General features: G+C 42.8%; 1 protein-coding gene across 2 annotated transcripts in view; it reads right to left on the reverse strand.

Annotated features, from left to right (window-relative positions):
• The window catches only part of WASF3 (WASP family member 3), a 133,257-nt gene that overhangs the window by 35,921 nt on the left and 74,318 nt on the right, over nt 1-23,018 (reverse strand). For both annotated transcript variants that reach the window (XM_027590820.2, XM_027590819.2), the window contains exon 3: nt 12,784-12,926. In XM_027590820.2, coding sequence (XP_027446621.1) covers nt 12,784-12,916 — 133 coding nt within the window. In that variant the 5' untranslated portion in view covers nt 12,917-12,926. The remainder of the gene's footprint in view (nt 1-12,783; nt 12,927-23,018) is intronic.

Genomic DNA, 23,018 nt, shown 5'->3' on the forward strand with positions numbered 1-23,018 from the left:
AAAAAAATAAAAAATGTTTTTTTTTTTAAAAAAAGGGATTTATAAGATGTTGGTTGAAAAAGGGAAAAAGAAAAATAAAAAAAAGTCAACAAAAATTAACTTTGATGAAATAATGAATCATGGTAAAAAAAAAAAAAAAAAAAAAAAAAGAAGCCATGAATCTATGTGCAGTATTCCCCTAGCGCTGGAGTTCTCCTATTCTCCTTGATCGATCAACTTGGTCTTGGCTTGCTGGCTGTTTGTGTTGATCTTCTGGGGGAGGGGCCTGTTGCTGTGGTTTCCAAATGTCTTTGCCGGAGGCGGAATTGCCCCGCCCTTGTCGGTCCGGGCTAAGGAAGCTGCTCCAGTTTGCTCTCAGGAGCTTTTGTTCCCTGCAAGCTCTCGGTACAGCTTTGGAGGACCAGGGCGAAAATGGCGGCCTCCCAGTCTCCGCCCGGAGGAGCCGAGAACTCGGGGCCCCACTCCTCAGTGCACCCGCAGAGAAAAGCAGTCACTCCCGAGTCCCCGGTCTCTGGCCGCACTCCGTGCTCACACCGGCCTGTGATCGAGCGTTGCTATCTCTGGCACCCGACCCCGCTCGGAGTCTCCAAACCCAGCAGATCCCTGCAGTGCGTTCCCGCACCGCTCCTCCCTGGGAAGGAAGGGGAGTCTCCCCGGATCTGCTGCTTGTTGGGTCCTTGCTGGGGGAGCCGTGCCCCGACTGGGCCGCAGATCACAGTTTATGGCAACCCCAAGCTGAGAGCCCGCGACTCTGCTCCGTATCTGCAGCCGGCTTCCCCGCCCCGACACCTGGGAGCTCTGCCGCACTCAGGCACCCCCGGTCTCTCTGTGACCCCAAGGGTCCTGAGACCACACTGTCCCGGGAGGATTCCACCCCCCACTTAGCCACTGCAGCGACGTCCCTCCGCCGAGCCAACTTTTAAAAGGTCCGATTTTGTGCTCCGCGGCTCTAGCACTTGCCAGAAGCGGCCGGCGGAGGCCCCTCCCCCGCCGTCTATCCTCCCGAATATCGCCTCGGATTCACTTCTCCGCACGTCCTACCTTCCAGTAAGTGGTCGCTTCTCTGTTCAGAGAGTTGTTGCTACTCTCCTGTTCGATCTCCTGTTGAGTTCGTAGGTGTTCAGAATGGTTTGATCCCTATTCAGCTGAATTCCTGAGACCAGACAAAATCTAGGTCTCCTACTCCTCCGCCATCTTGCTCCGCCCCTTGTGTATACTTCTTTAACAATATTCTTTCTGGCATTTCGTAAGAACTGAGAAAATACAGGTTGCTTATTAAGCATATTCAGTTTACTTAGCAAATATCTAATAAGCACCCACTGTGTACCAGGCACCATTGTAGCTGCTTAAAGAAACATAGCCGTTAACACAGCCACAAAGTTTATTTTATACACAGACAACAGACGAACAGGTATCACGTGATGCTAAGTGCTATGAAGAAAATAAGACAGTGAGGGAGCAGGGAGTGTAGGACGTGGCTGGTACGTAGGTGGTCACAAAAGACCAGGGAACCATGCAGATATCTCAGGGAGGAACCTGCCAGGCAGAAGGCAGAAAGCCGGTTGGTGTGGGAAGGCAGCCTCCATAGGTCAATATGGCTGGAATCCAGTGAAATGGAGGGAAAAGTGGTTAGAAGAAAGCAAACGAATAAATCCCTTCCCCGTGGAGCAGAGTGATGAGTAGAGCAGGGAGACCAGACAGGAGGATGCTGTTGAGCAGAGACGCAGCGGTGGCTCAGACTAGAACAGTGGCCGCAGAGGGGCCAACCGCTGTACAGATTTGGTACACAGTTTGAAGATATCTGGTAAGAGAGAGAGAAGACACAAATAAGAACTGGAAGACTAGAGTTCTCATTTGCTAACAAAGAAGGGAAGAGAGGGGAAAGAAGTAATTCCGTTTTAGACACGTAGAGTGTGAGGCGCCTATTAGAAATCCAAGTGCAGATCTCTTGTACGCAGTTGTATACACAAGCCTGAAATCTCGGGGAGAGGTGAAATGGAAGACGTACATCAGCGTAAAGATGGCGTTTCAAGCCATGGGACTGGATGAGGTCACCGAGTGAACGGGAGTGGGCAGAGAAGGGTGTCAATGACCGAGCCTTGGAGCACTCCCACATGCAGAGGTTGGAAAGATCATCAAAGGAGACTAATAAAGAATAGCTTGTGAGGGAGGAGAAACACCAGAGGGTGCTGGCCCAGAAGCCGGGGAAAGAAATGTTCCCCAGACTTGCGACTAAACACTGGACGTGGCAATGGGGAAGTCACCGGTAATGCTGACAAGCACAATTTTAGGAGTGGATGGGACAAAATTTTAATGGGGACAAGAGAAAATGAAGAAGGTAAAGGCAATGAGGATATGAATGTTCTTTCAGGGTATCTTGCTGTGAAGGGGAGCAAGAAATGGGGAAACAGGTAGAGGATGGTCTGAGGTTTAGGTCAGGAGATTTCTCCATATATTAATATTTGGTAGGCATGATGTAGATCGAGTGTGGGGAGGGGTGATGCAGAAAAGAGAGGGTGAACACAGTCCCGGAGTGAGCATGAGGATGTGGGGTCCACTGTTTTTGACAGAAACATTATTGCTCACCATTTTGAAGGAGGGTGAGCAGGACACATTGGTACAGAATATATCAGCAGACTGATCTGGCAAAAGGGGACTGTCTGTTTCTCCTCTGACTGCTTTTATTTTCCCAACAAAATAAGAAGCAAGTCATCAGCTCAGAGGGGGAAGTTTGAGGTGGAAAGAAAGATATGAAATAGGCACTCTAAGGGCAGGAAAACTAATTAACAAAGGAATTACAGCAGGATTGCTGAGCAACATTGAGAGCTCACCTGAGGAATGTGCTCATGATTTTAACTCTCTCTTCTTCTCACATGAGCATTTAAAAGTACAAATTTCCCTCTAAGCACTTCTTTAAATAAGTCCCACAAATACATGGTTCATTATCACACATGTTAGAAATAGTTTCTAATTTCTTTCATTTCTTCTTTGACCCAAGGATTATTTTAAAAGATATTGCTTCATTTTCTAATATGTCAGGATTATCTAAAAAGATTATCATAATTACGGTCTCATTACCATCATACTCTTTATGATATCAATCTTTCAAACATACTATTTTACGGCTGAGCTTATGTTCATCTTGGTGAACATTCCATGTGAACATTAAAAGAATGTATATTCTAAAATGTGGGAGTTCAGTGTTCTATAAAGGTCAATTAAATCAGACTGGTTAGTAGTGTTGTTCAAACCATCTATATTCTTATAGACTTTTGTCTATTTTTATCATTCGCGGAGAGGTTTTTGTTAAAATCTGCAATTGTGATTCTGCGATGTCTATTGCTGTTTCTCTTTTTTTGGTTCTATTTTTATTCCACATTCTTTAAAATTAAAATTTTTAAATTGTGAGTTCTTGACAAATAGACTCTCATCACTATGGAACCTCCTTCTTTACCTCTGCTTTATAGTTTACTTGACATTAATAGTCACATCAGCTTGCTTATGCTTTATGTTTAGTTTACATGGTATTTATTTTACATTATTTTATTTAAATCTGTGTCTTCATCCTTAAAAATGCAAGTATTTTAGTCTTGCTTTTTTACCTAACCTGATAAGCTCTGCCTTAAATTTTAAGTGGGTGTTCAAAAGGTTTCCATTTAATGTAATTCTTGACAGGGCTGGGTTTAATTCTATCACCTGGGTATTGCTTTTCCATTTGTCCTTTCTGTTCTTTGTTCCTTCCTTCTTCCTTTCCTGCCTTCTTCTGGGAAAATCAAATGATTCTCTTAGGATTCCATTTTATCTCCTCTATGCATTATCCTAGAGGTTACTGGAAATTAAAATATGCATTCTTAATTCATCATTATGTACTTTCAAATAATATAATATTTTGTAAAACAAGGTAAAACACAACTATATCATTCCATTTACCCCCTTCTACCCTTACAGTTCTCACTGCCATATATTTTAATTTCACACAGGGTATGAATGCTACAATACATTTTGAACAGTCAGAAGGCTTCTAAACAAATAGATATAAATACATAATTTTTAATGAGCATTTATATTTACTCCCATATTTACTTTTTCTATTGATCTTTATTCCTTCTTGCAGATCCAGGCTACTATCTGGTATCGTTTTCCTTCAGCCTCAAGAATTTTTCTAGCATTTTTTGGTAATGCAGATCTACTGAAGACTTAATTCTCTCAGATTTTATCTAAATAAAATAAAATATGGCTTTCATTTCCATTTCACTTCAGTTCATTCATATTTCATTTCGGGTCTTGTTTCTGATGAGAATCAGCGGTCATTCTGAACACTGCACCCTCCCTATATGCACTTTTCCCCTCTTGCTTATCATTTTCTCTTTACCTTGTTCTTTTAGTAATATTACTATGAGGTGACTCAATGGGATTTTGTTTAATTTACACTTCTTGAAATTTGCTAAGTTTCTTGAACCTGTTGGCTGGTAACTATCATCAATACTCAAAAACTCTCATTCATTATTTCTTCTGCCTTATTCTTGCTCTATCTTCTTCTCCTGGGACTCCACTTACCTATGTATTAGCCCCTCTGATATTGTCCCACATTTTGGATTCTCTGTTCTTTTCTATCTCATTTTCTCTTGCAAATTAGTTTGAGTAATTTCTATTGGCTCATCTCCAAGCTACTTCTGCTTCAACAGTCTTCAGTTGGGCTCACTAAGTGAATTCCTTTACTTCTGATACTGGGATTTTCAGTTCTGTTTCTTTTTTTTTCTCTTTAGTTTCCATTTCTCTGTTGAAATTCCCTATTTCTTCATGCATGCGATTCACCTTTTTTTACTCTGTCCTTCAATGTGTTTTAACACTTTCTTAGAATTATTTTTTGTTATGTTATGTTAATCACCATACAGTGCATCATTAGTTCTTAATGTAGTGTTCCATGATTCATCATCTGCGTACAACACCCAGCGCTCCATGCAATACGTGCCCTCCTCAACACCCATCACCAGGCCAACCGCTTTCTTAGAATTTCTGTATCTCTGCTGACATGAACGCATCTATTTCTGAATGTTGTCTACTTTTTCCATCAGCATCCTTGACATATTCATCATAGCTATTTTAAATTCCTGGTCTGATAATTCCAACATCCCTACTACATCTGACTTTGGTTCTGATGCTTTCTCTGTCTCTTCAAACTGTGTTTTTCACCTTTTAATTTTTTTGTTGAAAGCCAGACATGTTGTACTGGGTAAAAGGAACTGGGGTATGTAGGCCTTTAGCGATGTGCTGGGAAGGTGTGGCAGGAAGGAAAGTGTTCTAGAGTCCTATGACCTTTTCTCTAGCTGTATTGAGGTATAACTGACAAAACCGTGTATATTTATACAGTGTGATGATTTGACATATATATAGGTTGTGATATATATATAGGTTGTGAAATGATTACCATAATTGGTGAATTCATATGCCATCACCTCACATACTTTGTGTATGTGTGTGTATGTATGTCTGTGTGAACCCTTAAGATCTACTTTTAGCAAATTCCAAATGTACAATACAGTATTTTTAATTATGGTCACCATGCTGTGCATTAGATTCCCAGAACTTACTCATCTATAACTAAAGGCTTGTACCTTCTAACCAGCATCTTCCTGTTTTCCCTCCCTCATAGCCCTCACCTGGTAATAACCATTCTACTTCTTATTTCTATGTGTTCAAATTATTTTTTTAAAGACTCCACACATAAATGAGATCATACAGTATTCTCTGTATGGCTTATTTCACTTATCATAAAGTCCCTTAAGTACATGCATGTTGCAAATGGCAGGATTTCCTTTCTCAATGCTGAATAATACCCCACTGTAGACACATATATTCCATATCTTCCTTGGCCCTTCATCTATCTATGGTAGTCCTATGATCTGGTCTCAGTCTTTTGGTGAGCCTAGGCTGCTGGGACTCATGCCCCTCCCCCTTAGATGAGAAAGGAAGGCAAGAAGGGGCTGGAGTAGGTACTTCCCTTCTCCCGGGGCTGGTTAGACTCTGGTAAAACTCAACTCCCTTAGGCTCCAATGAAACTGTTTCCCTTTGAGAACAGGCACTAAGAAAACACAGAATGCTCTGGTTGTATTTCAAAATGGTTACTCTTCCCCTCCCTCTGGGGTAAGCACAAGGGGATTTTTCTCTGATATTCACTGTGAGAACCTGGTAGGATGGTAAAACTCACAGAAGTGAGTTTTGAAAATTAACAGAAAAATAGACTTTGTAACAATTTTTTATTTTTTTAAAAGATAATATTTGAGAGAGAGAGCATGCCCACATGCGAGTGGGGAGAGAGGGAGAAGGAAAGAATCTTACAGGCTCCATGCCCAGCTTGTAGCCCGACACAGGGCTCAATCTCATGACCCTGAGATCATGACCTGAGCCGAAATCAAGAGTCTGAGGCTTAACCCAATGAGCCACCCAGACGCCCCTGTAATAATTTTTTAAAGGAAAGACATATTTAAAATTAATGGAGTCTCAGAATTTTTTTTTTTAAATATCAAAAAGAACCAGAGGTGTATGTACTGGTTTATACAAGAATTTATGATAGTGTTCCCCACCCCCCAAACAAGGAAACAATTTATATGTCTAACAGTAGGGAAATGGTAAAATAATTATGGTATATCAATATAACAATCTCTAGCTATTAAAAATTGTATCTTAGAAGAATCAACAAAGATACTTACTATATACTGAGTATAGGCTACAAAACCATGTGTATATGATACCATTTTTATAATGGTATATACAAAGCATTACAGATTATCTTCTCTTATTAATGAAAATTTTGTAATTTTTTTAATCTGTGTTTTCCTATGCTTTGTAAGTTCTCTATATTATCTCATTACCATCTAATTTGAGCAAAAACCTTGGGGGTGGGAGGGGTGACCCCTTTCTTTGTGACATCCTAGGAGTCTTCACAAGGGGGGGAAGAGGAAGACCACTATTATCACAAGAACAAAGAGAAAAGTAGTAAAAAACACCCTAGAGGTATTAAAGAGGACTTATGGCATCCTTGGCACAAATGCCTTATGTTCCCATGTTGGGTTTTTTTTTAAGGTTTATTTATTTATTTTAGAGAGAGAGAGAGAGTATGAGAGCGGGGAGAGGGGCACAGGGAGAGAGGCAGAAGGAGAGAGAGAATCCAAGAGCAGACTCCCTGCTGAGCATGGAGCCACTGAGATCAGACCTGAGCTGAAACCAAGAGTTAGTGCTTAACCCACTGAGCCACCCAGGTGCCTCCCCATGTCCTTTTCTTAAACAAATTATATTAAAATTACATTATAATATCAGTAGGAATTTGATTGCAAGATACCATAATTTTAATTGAGCAACTAGCTGATAGGAACAAGAGTACTCAGATTATTAAGGAAAAGGATGAAAAAGCACCCCTGATGTAAGAGTAATTGCTACACTCAACTGTCATTTGAAGAAAAAAGAAATCAATATTCCATAGCTAGAAAACAAAGTAATACATTATTAACCAAAACTTCTTAAAAAAATGGCTTCCCAGGGTGGCTGGGTGGCTCAGTGGGTTAAGCATCTGCCTTCGGCTCAGGTCATGATCCCGTGGTCCTAGGATCAAGCCCTGCATTGGGCTCCCTGCTCGGCAGGAAGCCTGCTTCTCCCTCTCCCACTCCCCCTGCTTGTGTTCCCTCTCTCTCGCTGTCTCTTTCTCTGTCAAATAAATGAGTAAAAATCTTAAAAAAAAAAAACAAAACTGGCTTCCCTGTCCCCCACCCACTCCCCCCAGATCAATCCTATTAGAAGTTAGGAACATGCGGGCGTCTGGGTGGCTCAGTGGGTTAAGTGCCTGCCTTCGGCTTAGGTCATGGATCCCGGGGTCCTGGGATCGAGCCTCACGTCAGGCTCCCTACTCAGCGGGGAATCTGCTCCTCCCTCTCCCTCTGTGCTCTCTCTTTCTCCCTCTTTCTCTCAAATAAGTAAATAAAATCTTTAAAAAAAAAAGTTAGGAACATGCAAAGAAAAAAAATCTGAAAATTACTAGACTAATATTTTATTTTATTGGAGAAAGCCTTGATTAACTATAAGGCAGTTCAAGTTACATGTTTCCTCTTTCATTTCTATGACTGTTCTTAAACTCATTACAATAATTAATATTTTCTCATTGAAAAGATTTCAATTCCCTGAAAAGCCTGGTAAGTATCTAATGCTGACAAAATTTCTCACCCTTTAAAGTCAAGTGTCTAATTTGGATGTAATGGGAACATGGTACCTGGCTAAAAACCTAAAATTCCCCAAAAGTTATGTAGAGTTATAGGGGTTACAGAGGTCTATTTGGTATCTGGGACCATATTCTTTTCATCATTATAGAAAGTCATTTGCATCTGCATGACGCTGAACCGCCTCTAGAGATGTGACGAGAATCCGAATGATCTGGTGAATCAGGGCCTTGATTGCTAAGTCTTCCTTTTTGGAAAAGAGCAAAGAAATTCCTGTGGACTCCTGGTCTGTTCTTCCTCCCTTGGACCTACAGAGAATTAGTTACCCTGGACCATCACAGTAGGTTTCTCAGGGCAAGTTCTCTGCTGCTCAGGCAGATATGATGAGTCTATGGTCAAGGCAAATCCTTTAACTTCCCATGATACTCTGCCCACATGGCATTTGTAGATGAAGTCCAGCCTCTTTCTGTACTGCTCATGAGAAGTTCAGATGGTGTGCAGCACCCATTACAAATCTGAGGGGTGGAGATACTGGGGGGATGCTAATGGCATGTGGGAGGGAAATGGAGAAGATTAAGATGGCATCTGGACCTAATGCATAATGGTTAGATACTCAAAGGAATAAAAAAAGATTCTGTTTTGACTTTATCTTGGGAATTAATACTCAGTAAAAGAAGACTTCTTTTTAGAAGATTTTTAATATGACAGATACATGCATTCTTAAAATTTCACTTTTTTTTTTAAAGATTTTATTTATTTGACAGAGAGAGACACAGTGAGAGAGGGAACACAAGCAGGGGGAGTGGGAGAGGGAGAAGCAGGCTTCCCGCGGAGCAGGGAACCCGATGTGGGGCTCGATCCCAGGACCCTGGGATCATGACCTGAGCCGAAGGCAGACGCTTAACGACTGAGCCACCCAGGCGCCCCTTAAAATTTCACTTTTTAAGAATACCTGATGAATGACTACAAAATGAGAAAATAACGTAAAAACATTTTTTAAATTCTTATTCTTCCTAACAATTACAGATCATAAAAATATCAGATCAAAAAATATCTCCGGTAATATATTTCGGCTCAGTGGAAAGCCCCCACAAAACCCAAAGATTCACCCAAATTGGAGCATTTATTACATGTGTGAGTGCTGTAGCATGTCATAGTATGCTTCCTGTTCTGTAGCCATATTGATGTCAATTATATATGCTTTTTAAAACTCTAAGTAGGCACCAAATTGATTTGTTGTACGCTGTACCTAGAAGGGTACTGAGTGTATCATCACTCATGAATAAATCACTGGTAACCAAAAATGTGCTATTCTATCACCAATAAGTAACTAAGCATATTAGTTTCCTACAATTACAACCTTGGCATCCGTATCAGTCTGCTCTTCTTTCTGTAAGTTCCTTTGGGCTGCAGGCACGGATCGCACAAGGAAGAGGAAGAAAGGAGATTTGCTCTGCGGATCCCGGAGCTGCTCTTTGAACGGGAGGGAAAACCCTCCTGTGCAGGTCCAGAGACCAGGTCTCTCTCCACCCTCCTGCACCTCGTGCTCTTTCTCACCATCAGCTCCTGTCTCTATCTGCACATTCCTTTGCCTTCGTCTACCAGCTCGCTTCCTCTGCCTTCTCTTACACTCTGCCCACAACTCCAGCTTCGGCATGCAGGTGGCCATCACTTCTTCAGTCCTGGGTGACATTTCAGCAGCAGATCCCGTAACAGACTAGCAAGCTGTGTTTCTTAGTTCAAACTTGCTGCAAGCACAGGACTGACCCAGCTCATCTTTTCAATCCAGATACATGGTATCTCATTCTGCAGATCACATCTCTAGGGCACACTCCAATCATTCTCTCGGGGGATTCCTAGCATCTTGTTTCAAAGCTCCCCCAGTGACTCTAACAGAGACAGGGTTGAGACCCACCGGGGTAGCCTAACTAAGGCCAACTGTCCTTGAGGCCAGTGCCCATCGCTGGTCCACTCATGAGGCAAAAGTGGATTAGGTGGACGCCAGGAAACCAAGCCTGGGTGGTACATTACTTTCCTATTGCTGCTTTTCCTTGTTGTGTCAAATGACCACAAATTTAGTGGCTTAACACAACACACATTAATTATCTCACATTCAAGAGGTTAGACGTCTGAAATGGAGGGATGACAGGGTGGCTCAGTCAGTTAAGCGTCTGCCTTCAGCTCAGGTCATGATCCCAGGGTCCTGGGTTCGAGCCCCACATCAGGTTCCCGGCTCAGCAGGGAGCCTGCTTCTCCCTCTGCCTGCCACTCCCCCTGCTTGTGCTCTCTCTCACTCTCTCTCCCACTCTCTGTCAAATAAATAAATAAAATTGAAAAAAAAAAGTCTGAAATGGATTCCACTAAGCTAAATCAAAGTTTGGGCAGAGCTGCGTTCCTCCTGGAGGCTCTAGGGGAGAATCCATTTCCTTCTCCTTTTCCACTTTCCAGAGATGGCCTGCATTCCTTGGCCTGTAGTCTCTTCATCCATCTTCAAAGCCAGCAACAGATGACTGAGTCTCACATCACATCATTCTGACACGGGTCCCTCCTCCTCCCACATTTAAAGGAACCCTGGGATTACACTGGATCATCCAGGCTAACCTCATTCTCTTGAGATTAGCTGCTTAGTAACGTTCACTTCCCCATCATGTCACACAGGTTCCAAGGATTAAGAGAGGGACATCTTTGGAGGAGACATTATTATTCTGCCTATTATTCCATAATAATAGGCAGAAAATACTGTGTGTCGGGTTTTACTCACAGAAACACGACCAACATAACACTCGGCTGAGTGTTATTACAGGATGAGATACAGCTTGACTATTAAAACTTTAACCATTTATGTTAGTTTTCATCTCTTATACTCCACATCAATAGGCATTTCAGCCATAAAAACAAGAGACCAAGCATTCTTATAAATATATGAATTCAAACAGAAACATTTTTACACTTCAATAATTTACAAGCTATTTTCCTATAATTACACCAATTTATACATTTTATCAACAACCACTACCCAAAATCAATTGTAATTAGTTTAGATTCCAAAAGAAATCTATTTTAAAACACATTGTAAGTAAATTCCAAATTGCTTTTGCCTCAGCCAATGATTATATATTAAAAATATAACAACACAGTACAATTCCTTTAAAGAGAAATACTTACCCAAAGTGTTTCTTCTTCAGAATTTAAATAAAAGCACTTGAACATTTTTAGCAAACATTTTCCTGTGCTTGAGGCTACTGGTATGTGAAATCATGGAGGTTTTTCTAAGTTATTAGCAGTTTCTGAAAAACTTAACTGTGAAAACCTGTCACCCAAAATGCATCTAAACCAAAAAGGAGTGGGACAAAGTGAGAAAACAAGATCATGATATAAATGTAAAAGTTTGGGGGAAAACATTCCAACTGCAAAAAGCTTTGAAGGAAAATGCATTTTCATGTATATCTGAGTCTTCAGAAATGAACTATTTCTGGGCGCCTGGGTGGCTCAGTCACTTAAGCATCCGACTCTTGATTTTGGCTCAGGTCATGATCTCACGGTTGTGAGACTGAGCCCCTGCTGGGTTCCACACTGGGCATGGAGCCTGCCTAAGATCCTCTCTCTCCCTCTCCCTCTGCCCCTCCCCCCCAAAAAAAACTATTTCTTGAGTATTTCACATTAATGTTCAAAATTAAAATAATACAAAGTCCTGGGGCACCTGGGAGGTTCAGTCAGTTAACTGTCTGCCTTCGACTCAGGTCATGATCTCAGGATCCTGGGATCAAGCCCCGCATCAGGCTCCTTGCTCAGCAAGGAGCCAATGATTCCCTCTCTCCCTCTGCCCCTCGCCCCGCTCCTGCTCATGCGCTTTCTCTCTCTCTCTCTCTCTCAAATAAATAAAATCTTTTAAAAAAATAATAGAAAGTCCTTTCTTCCTTATATTTGCTTGGATTTATAAAATCTAAATATGTAATATATACATAGTATTGTGTGTGTGTGTGTGTGTGTGTGTGTATGTATATATATATAAAATAATCAGCAGCTTATCTGTTGACCTCAATTTGGAAGTTAGTCCCTACATTTAGGTTCAAATCAGCAAATCTCACTATTTTTGGCTTTAATCTTCAATTTACTTGGAATATTATTTGATCAACAAATATTTGGGCATCTACTCTAGGCCAGACATGTTACAAGTGTTAACAATTTATCACATTAAAAAAAAACAATTAGTCCTGTCCAAGCTTAAAATAATTCACATTTAAAAAAAAAGTATCAACATTTTATCCTCATTTACTAAGGTTTTAAAAATTGACACTACTTCAAATCTACACGTTTGGTCTTATCTAATAATTTGTAAATTGGTCAATTCTAACTTTACATCTTCAGCACATAAAGTTGGTATCATGAGACCAGTGATTTATTTCACACTGGGAAAACTGGGCAAGTGGGATTTCAAAGTTGTTGGTCCTTCAAAGTTGCGGTCTCTTCTTCAGACAAAATTAATTACTGAATTGAAATCAATTTGCTAATGGTAAAGTTAACAACATGCCATTGGTCATCAGAAAACAGGTGTTCTAGAAACGAGATGACTTACTTAGACTGCTTAGCTGGCGTATGATAGCAGCAAGAGTACTATTGGTTACACATTCAAGTTCACTGGTAATCCCTTCAGGCAGGGCTCCCCGGCACAGGTGCCGGGGTTCGATGTTCCTCTTCACTAAAGGCATGGCTCACAATCTGAAAATTAAAAAGACATTTTTTAAAAAAGCTCATATTCACATTTTAACAAATTTAGAGTCTTAATTCCCTTGAAAGTTGATTCCTTCCCAAGAATTTTCATTACCCTTTCTACATAAATCCACTAAATATACAACAGATGTTGAATGACTTACATAAACTTTATCGATTTCAAAGATAGAGAGTACAATCCTACTTCTATAGAAAGATAATGTAAGCAAGATTTCCAGTAAAGTATGAACGACTGAATATATGCATTTTTACCTTCCTTTCTTCTCTAGTAAAATGAAAAGAGAATAAAAAAGGCATAAGCCCAAAAATGCTAAGGGCAGGAAAGGACACGGCAGCCCAAACCTGGACGAGCCCAACCAGATTAAGACACAGAAAAGGCATAGCCGGGTTGAAATGAAGGGAGACAGGAAGTGAGCCCGCCCAAACCACAGAACCTTGCCCACCCTGCCCAGCAAAGGCTCAGGAGCAGGCGGTGCCATGTATCCATGAAACAGGGGTGGGGGGAGGATGGATCCATAGATGTATGATGAACGAGATGTACTACAAGGCTCTACAAGGAGGAATATGAAAAGAGGGTTGCTGGCTTTTAAAAATCCATTCACAAATTCCTTCTCCTTCCCCAGGCTGCTCTTCCTCCACTGCACCCAGCTGTTTTACTTTCTGGTGAATTCCAGAATTTTTACTTGAGAAACAAAACATAGCTAAAGGTTAGGGTAGGAAATGCACTGAGGCCAAGAGTAGTAACTCAAAGTCTACACTGAATATAAGACAGAGCTGCTCCCCATACCCTCACTCCCTAGCTCGCTTCTCCACTTGGCTGCTTTTCACTCTCCACCCAAAGAGATCAGGACATTCTCCCCAGATTGTTGGAAAAGAAAAGATCTAGGAACATGGACACTGAGCCAGGGCTTCTCCCTATGGAAAATGCAACCAGGTCACGCTACCGTTATACACCTGCCAATAATCTCTCCCCACACAATTGCCCATTAGCTTTTGATGCCTTAGGCGTAAATAAGAATGGAAGGTGAAGGATCACCAGACCTTTCAGGAGAGCCTTCCCCAATGTCCTGGCAATTCTTTTCACTTCTCTCCTCAAGAAGTACATTATAAATTAACATAAAATCTCAACTTTTTGTTTAAGGAGGCATATAGAGTTTCAAACCTACTGCTTATGCAACCAATCTACTGCTCATACAACAGTAGAAAATCCAACGACTGGGATCTACTGTCATTTTTACTGTCAAGATTATCATATTGCCCAACTTGAAGGAACAGAAACAGAAAAGCCTAGGACATTGGTTAGCAGTCGAACTTTGAAATTGAAATGCCAATCTGGAATTATTGTTATGCGAGACAAATAATATCCTATTTGCTTAAACCACTGTAGTTGGGTTTTCTGTTACTTGAGGTAAAACTTTTTCCCAATGGGTAGGATAACTGAACGGTACCCTGTATCTAAAGAACCTGGAATGTGTAAGCATGTAATAAATCTTTGCCTTTCTTTCCCCTTTCTTTAAAATCTTTGCTCAAGCACCTAATAAATCCTTACCGAGCACCTACAACCTACCAGCAGGATGGGGAGTAACAAGGACCCAATGGGGAATAAAAGCAGACAAGGTCCCTTCCCCAGTGGAGCTCTATTCTATGAGGAAGCAAGACACTGATCCAAACACACAGACTAATGAACTCAGGGTTAGAGAACCATTTTGGGGGGTAGGGTGCTGAGTTGTCTGCAGAGTCATGGGCAGCCTCTGGTGGATGCAGGACATGACTGCTGACTTGAAATCTGAAGGGTGAATAAGGGTCCTGTGGTAATGTGGAGAATGAAACAAAGGAAGGCAAAAGTGGGAAAATTTCTGTTCAATTATCCAATGTTTTTGACTATTTCTGTCTAATGTCCATGAAGGTGATAGTTCAATATACTAACCATATTTTCAGATTCAAATCCTACTTCATCCATTGACTTAGGTATATTGCCTATAGCACATCACTTCACCTCCCTGTGCCTCTGTTTCCCCGTTGTAAAACGGGGATAATAGCAGTACCTACCTTAGAGAGTGAGAATCTAATGAGTTATTACTATATAAATCATTTAGAATAGCCTGGCTTTTGGTATTCAAAAAATGTGACTGACTATATTAGTTTTATGATATCTTACATGTTGCTATAATGTTATTATTCCTATTATAATAAAAAAGCAACAGTTTACTTAGCAGATGATAAGGCTAGACCAAAGAAAATAGATAACAACAGTTGTATAAAAATTATGTGAAAGAAAAAGGACACACTTAAGGAAGGAGTGCTAAAATACGCAAATTCTAGATCTCCAAGTCTCAAGGCAAAAATGTAAGATTTACTGTGAGTTGTCATGACTTTCTGGGAGAATCCTTTAGAACAACAGGATGGTAACTAATCACAATAGCATGAACTAGAAAACTAGAATTCGTCATAAGGAAAAAAATATCATTGATAAACTTAATAAAAGCATAGAGTGTGGAAAGAAAAATACTGAAAACTGATCAACAGGGACTCGCGCCATGAAATGGAGAAGAAAATTAAGCAACAAAGCCCATGATGTCTACAAAGCAGCACAGAGCGACATGGGGGGAGGGGTACAATGGCAAACACTTCTAGAGACTGCGCAGGTAAGCTACTGAACTGGATGTTCTACAAGAATCTGAATTCATGGGTGGTCTGCCTGTAATGCTGGTTTGTGAAACTGGCCCAAGCATGAATTAGCTTTTAAATCATTTCTCAAAAGAGGGATTTGTAAGAGTTCGGGGTAAATATAAGATTCAGGAGCTGAAGGCTATGCATATAATATTCCCCCATTCCACATTCATTTTGTATTTATTCAGGATAAATGTCACTCTTTTCCCATATTTTTAGGCCGCGGACATGCCCAGAAAACTTGCCAGTACAGCACCTCCCCAGCTTACCACCCACATTTCTTGGGACCTACAATTATTCAAACACATACAAATTTAATGATACACGTATCACACAGAGGTCCCACCGGCATGTCCCAAACCTGGCCACAGCTAGTTGATACCTTCCTCCCCTCTTTCCCTGGACTGGGTAGTTCCCCAATATCAGATATGCCCATCATTCATTAGGGCACAGGTAGGAGCTAGCACAGGCTCCTTGCCACACAGGGAGGCTCGAAAATGCACACAAGACTTTCCTGACGTTCTCAGTTGGAAGGGCTCATACCCTGCTCTGAAAGCCCACCCACCCCGGCCAAGTCCTTCCATTTCATATTTAAGACATCCCCCTCTCGTGTCACACAGTGAACTGCTGACTTAACGCTGTGGGTACCGGGAGGCCCCGGGGGTCCCTGGCAGCCCCACTGAAGGTGCTGACCCAGAGGCTTGCTGAAGATGTTATTAGGACACAAGAGAGAAAAGCTTCACTCTGTAGAGGTGTATTAACCCTGTCTTTTGTACCTGTATTTCTGATACTTTGACATCTTGGAGGCAGACGGAGGTCCCTGGACTGGACAGACTGCTCCTCCCAGAATTAAGCCAATTCCTAGAGCTAGCAAAACTCACCCAGGCGCTCACCTTTCATATGCAAACCCACCAACCCAGAGCCCACATCTCTGCTCTCACACCCCAGGCCATTGTCCGCCTGCCCTAAGCGTCCCAGTGCCAGGGACCAGACATCTAGGGACAATATTATGCCCCAAAGCCTGCTGTAATTACTCAGCAAATCCTAAACCTGCTTGGCCCGCCTCACCCATCCCTTCCCACAGAAACCACAATAAAGGCTCTTGCCCCCATTTCCCTCTGGCGCTCCCTCTGTTTCCAGATACTCCTCGAACCTGGTGCTTCCCCATGTGGCCCCCTCATGATGTGGCATACCCCTCAGTCTTGGGACCTGCAACACTTATCTTTTCATTGGCAGCCACCGCCCAATCTGTTGGCCTCACCGTATGTCACCTCTTCTGTTACTGTACTATATTACATTAAAACAACAGGAAGTCTGAGAAGGATTCCCAGGAGGCACCACGGCAGCTGTTCATCAGTGTCCCCGCTGACCATTCCAGGCAACCTGCGGGAGTCTATGTGCCTGGTACCAGGCTAGGACTTTCTCCCAGGGTGGCCTCTAAGCTTTCTGAACTCTGGGACTGAGTCTACAAGTTCTGTGTTTTCCACACTGACTTTCACGGTTCCCCAACACGGCCTGAGCACTGAAAAACCGTCTGCCAGTTGCACACACACCCACATGCATACACAGACACGTCTCGATCTGGCCTTCTCCTTGGGTATTCGTCTGCGTTGTTGCAGCATTTCAGCTCTAATTAACCTGAGCCTTCATTTCTCACGATCATTATGCATCTATTTGGCACTCCCACACTTGTCTAAATACAAATGACAACAGAGGGAGGCCATGCTACTCTCTTCCGAATTTTAGAAAAATTGTTTTGTAGCTCCTTTTTAAAGTCCTAATTACCTACCAATGGCTTTTATGGCTTTCCAATTCAGTGCGAAATACTCTAACACGTGTATTTTTCCCCAGATGGCCTTTATTTTTTCTGACACTAATCCAGTTTTGAATAAATTGAACAGCAGGGTAGAGGTAAAGGAGAAAATGTTGGGTCAGTCATTACTCGTGAAAATGCTTTGCAATGACAAAAAGAGACATGTAATGAACGAACCCAGTTAGTCACCAACAAATAAGACAAGTATGCCTCTCAATTCCTTCACTGGAAGAACTATGACCCATCCAGATCATTCTTTAAAGTTATTCTGTATGCTAAAAAAAAAAAAAATCAAAGATAACTAATCAAATTTGTGAGGATTATTAGAGGTTACATAAGGTATCACTATTAAACCTGCAGTCTGTCCAACTTTTCTGGGAAATGTTTCAGTTTAGAGAGAGACAACCTGGTTCACATAACCGTGAACTAGATTCCAGCTGCGGCTGAAACCAGGCCAGAGCCTTTCCCTGGGAATTCGGAAGTGGAACCCCCACAGCCCGCTCAGCAGCTGCTCTCTTGAACGGCAGGAATGGGTAACTCTTCCACCACAGGAAATGGAGATCGGCAAGGTTAGTCAGCAGCAAGAGATTAGAATGAAGTAACAAACTGGCAAAGACAAGAGACAGACAAGGGCATCCCAGGGCTTTGCCCAATCTCCCTCAGATGGCATGGCCAACAAGGAGAGGATGCTTCCACTCAACCCCCCCCTCTTCAATGGGGGTCAGACTTGCCTCACAGTTTAATGGCTCTTTTAGCCTTTTCTCGCTTCCTCTGTTTCCTGCCACACAGGCAGTTCCCCCTAACCAAATCCTCACAGGTGTGATCCCATCCTGAGGGCTGTCTCCCGAGGACCCAGACGAATACAAGTGGCTGCAAGAGTGGTCTGGGAAAACAAGTGGTAAGACAGGGATTTGGAACTTGTGCACAGACCGCCCTGCAGGCGACGAGGAGACGGTCTGGAAGGATGGGCATGGAGAGCCCTGCCACAAGACTGTGGTGCACTTGTGACAGATTTCTGTTGTAAGTGACCCAGAAACTGACCTGGTACAGAGAAATGCCATGACGGGCATAATAATGCAGACCCCTGGAAGACAAAGAAGGAAAAACACGTACAAAAACAGCAGAGTTGGCTAGTTACTGTTAGCGTGCGCTGGTGGCCTGCATAAGGGCAATGAGGTCCTGAAAGTTATTAACAAGCAGTTAATAGCTAAGTGCGGGAACATTCGAGCCTTCCTGGTGGGTATAAACAGGTCCTCGTCATGACCTGTAATGGAACTGCGGACCTAACCGTGACAGCTCTGGAGCTCAGACTTTTTGAATGCTCAGTCAAAGCACTCTATTATTATGCAGGCCCAAGCTGTGACTTTCAGGGATCCTAACAACTGGAACGGGGACTTCTGATGGATGCTCACAATGATGCTGAGTCCAAACACCTCAGCACACCATGCAGAGGCCTCGGCCCCACCAGTCGGCAGGTGTACTACTAATGGCACACGTCCCTTTACAGATGTCAAGTGGGTGCCCAGTGCCAGGCCTGGGGAGGGAGACTGACAGCATGCTGACTGGGGAAGTGGTGCGTGGCTATGCTCTGGAGGCCCTCGTAAGACACACGCTTCTGGAGTGTGGGAGATAAACTCGACGAAGGTTCTGGGTCTGGCAACTCTGGTGAAGCTTCTAGGGGTGTGGCGGTAAGGGCATGCTGGGATAGCCCCTCCTAAGTAAAAGACAAATCCACAGAGAAGGAAGCACAGTGCCTGTTAGGTTGGGTCCTGGGGGCAACAGGGCCAGAGACTGGGTGACACAGCAGCTGCCAGCTTTGAGTGTGGCCCAGAGCAAGAAAAGAGTCTGTCGCAGGGCCAGGCTCGGCACAAGCAACCTAGATGTTTGGGCCGTATGACCCAGCAACCCCGGATGGTGCAGACCGTGTTCGTAATGGGAAAAGGCACATACAGAGCCCCTGGCAAGCTCCCAGGGAAAATCAAATGCATGCCTCTGGGATTCTGAAGTCAGGCCATGCCATCAAAGCAAAGAATTACACAAAGGTTTAGGAGCCAAGGGGTAGAAGCAGGAATGACCCTACTTACCATCACTGCAAAAAGCCCACTGAGGGGTTCTGTGCTTCCATCCCTGCACCACTGGACTCTGCAGGGCTAGAGGTCCGAGTCAGCAAACGGCTCATTCTTGGCAGGGGTATGGTCAGGGTCCCACTGAACTCCACGTTCTGGCTCTGGACAGTACTGTGGACTCATTGGGCCAGGGACCAAAAGTGAAGAGGAGGCCCCCATAAAGGCAGAGGAAGCTGACTGTGAGCAGGAGAAAGGGCTGTGTTTACACAAGGGGCAGGGAGGAGCATGTGTGGAGGCCAGCTGACACCCATCTTGTCTGCTTCGGGGATCTGGATAACTCAATCATCTACCTACCTTAGTGCGCTAATTCCTGTGCATGCATGCTGCCCATATACGCTGCACCCGCTGATTTCCTGGAGTATCTAACTCATTACTGCTAACTTACTTCTCACAGTGGGGGTTTGTTCTCTGTACCTCATTTCAGGAAAGTTGTCTTACAGGGCAATTTTGTGTTTGCTTCTACTGAGACCCCGGCACAGAACTGGGGTTCTAAGTTCTCACCGAGAGTTCAAGGTTTTTTCTTACTTCTGGAGCCCCAGGCTGATGGCAAGCCATTTCTCTAGGTTGGTGAGCAGTTTTTCTATTCAATTTTTAAGGGATCTGACAACCCTCTGAACATCCCAGCATTCATTGAGAGGATTCAGTTCCAGCTCGCTACTTCAGCCTGCCCAAGACACATTTCCACATCCTGGGTATCATTAGAACCTAGCCTCCAGCCCCTGTTCCGGTGTCCTTCCCCCTCTCGACACCCTCAGCTTCTAACACCCATGGATGGGCTGCCAATGTGTTCTTTTCAGTATGGCATTATTAAAAACACATACATGGGGGGCGCCTGGGTGATTCAGTCCCTTAGGTGTCTGCCTTAGGCTCAGGTCATGATCCTGGAGTCCTGGGATCGAGTCCCGCACTGGGCTCCCTGCTCAGCCCCTCCCCCGCTGCTTGGGCTCTTACTCTCATGCCCTCTCTCTCAAATAAATAAATAAAATCTAAAAAACAAACAAAAAAACACAAAAACCACACACACATGCACACACACTCAGGCTTTAGCCAGCATTTGTATGAGTTTGCAGCAACTCGAATAGCTCATTTCACTTCATATGTATCACTTGTGAGGACGCCCTTACAAACCCCCAGCCTGAGCTCTGCCTCTCCCTCCATCATTGCAACAGGTCACGCTTCCCTGTTCCTCTAACCCTCCCCGATGTGGTCCTCAAACTCTGAACAGTAAGCAGTAACACACATCAACTGGTGACGAGGTTTCGTGAAAAAATGGATCAAGTGGGTAAAAATGGGGAAGGCAATGTTGAATATAGAGCATAAAGGTACACTCTACTCTGATTTATGTATTACCTTAACAAATTAACCCCAAGTCCCTGTGTGTGCTAATTACACCTTCCCTGCCTGCCTTACAGCTTGTTCAGAGGCTCACATGAAAATGTGTGTGGGGCAAAAAAAAAAAAAAAAAAAAGTAACATACTAATGGTATTATTACTTTAATTTTAATATAAGTATAACATTCATTCCTAAAATAAGATACGTAATATTTTCCCCCAATTTTATAGAAGCTTGGAACTTTCAGCCCCATGCCCTATTCCCCTATTTTTCAGAGAGGGCAGAAGAACGGGAAATGGAATAATCAATCAATGTGATGAAGCCTCCATAAGAATCCCCAAAGTATGGGTTTGGAGATCTTCCATGAACACATCCATGTATTAGGAGGGTGGCAAACCCCAACTCCGTGGGCACAGAAGCTCCTGCATTTGGGACCCTTCCAGACTTCATCCTATATACTTCTTCATTAGGCTATTTATCTATATCCTTTAGGATATTCTTTATGATATAATAAACTGGTAAATGTAACTATTTCTCTTGATTTCTGTGAGCTGTGTTAGCAAATGATCAAACCAAAAGAAGGGGTTGTGGGAACCCTGATTTATAGCCAGTTGGTCAGGAGTTCAGGTGATAACCTAGGACGTGCAACTGTCATCTGAAGTGAGAGCCGTCTTGTGGGACTGAGCCCTTAAACTGTGGGATCCGCACCAACTCTAGTTAGTGTTAGAACTGAATAGAATTATCGGAGACCAGGCTGACATAACAGAGAATTGCCTGATGTGTGGGAAAGCCATACATCTGGTATGAGAAGCGAAGTGTTGTATGTGTAGTAGAGGACTGAGAGTAGAAGAAAAACACGGGAGGGCAGTCTTATATACTCTCCTTTTCTCTTTCCCTCCCTCTTTCTAGGTTTCATTTTATGTTTATTTTTTCTCGAGTATAGTTGACACACATTTCAGGTGTACAACATAGTGATTCTACAACTCTGTACATGATGTGGTGTTCATCACAAGTGGAGCTCCCATCTGTCACCATACAACACTATTACAATACCATTGACTATATTCCCTATGCTGCACCTTTTATTCCAGTAACTTATTCATTCCACAGCTAGAAGCCTCTACCTCTCACTCCCCTTCATCCATGTTACCCAACCCTCCTCCCCTCTGGCAACCATCAGTTTGTTCTCTGTATCTATGGGTATGTTTTTGCTTTTTGTTTGTTTTTTAGACTCCACATGTAAGTGAAATCATATGGTATTTGTCTTTCTCTGTCTGACTTACTTCACTTAGCATAATACCCTCTAGGTCCGTCCATGTCATTGCAAATGGCAAGATCTCATCCAAATATATGGCTGAGCAGCATTCCATTATATATATATATATATTTTTTCCCATTATATGGAAATGACAAGTGTTGGTGAGGATGTGGAGAAAAAGGAACCCTGCGCACCACTGGTGGCAATGCAAACTGGTGCAGCCGCTACGGAAAACAGTATGGAGGTTCCTCAAAAAATTAAAAAACAGAAATACCACATGATCCAATAATTTCATTTTATATTGTTGACTTAAGCTTCAATTAGCTGATTCTTTCCTCAGCTATGCCCAGTTTGCTAACAAACCCAACTCATGTGTTTTTGTTTCCAGTAGTTTCCATTTAACTCTCTTTTTAAAAAATAGTTGGGGCGCCTGGGTGGCTCAGTCGGTTAAGTGTCTGCTTTCGGCTCAGGTCATGATCCCAGGGTCCTGGGACTGAGTCCCACATTGGGCTCCTTGCTCAGCAGGGAGCTTGCCTCTCCCCTGCCTGCCACTCCCCCTGCTTGTGCTCGCTCTCTCTCTCTCTCTCTCTCTCTCCCCTTCTGTGTCAAATAAAAAATCTTAAAAAAAATTAAAATAAAAAATAGTCTTCCTCTCTCTGTTGATATTCTCTACAAGTCCACGCATATTGTCCACCTTTTCTACTACATCCTTTAATACATTAATCACAGTTATTTTAAAGTCTCTGATAGTTCCCACTTCTGGATTATCTCTGAGCCTGTTCCTGTTGATAGTGTTATCTCCTGACAATAAGTTGTTTTTCTTGCCTTTTGTGGCATAATTTTTTTTTTGCTCAATGCTGGATATCATTTGTAGAACACTA

Source organism: Zalophus californianus, chromosome 3, assembly GCF_009762305.2.
Source record: "Zalophus californianus isolate mZalCal1 chromosome 3, mZalCal1.pri.v2, whole genome shotgun sequence".
NCBI classification, from domain to species: Eukaryota; Metazoa; Chordata; class Mammalia; order Carnivora; family Otariidae; genus Zalophus; species Zalophus californianus.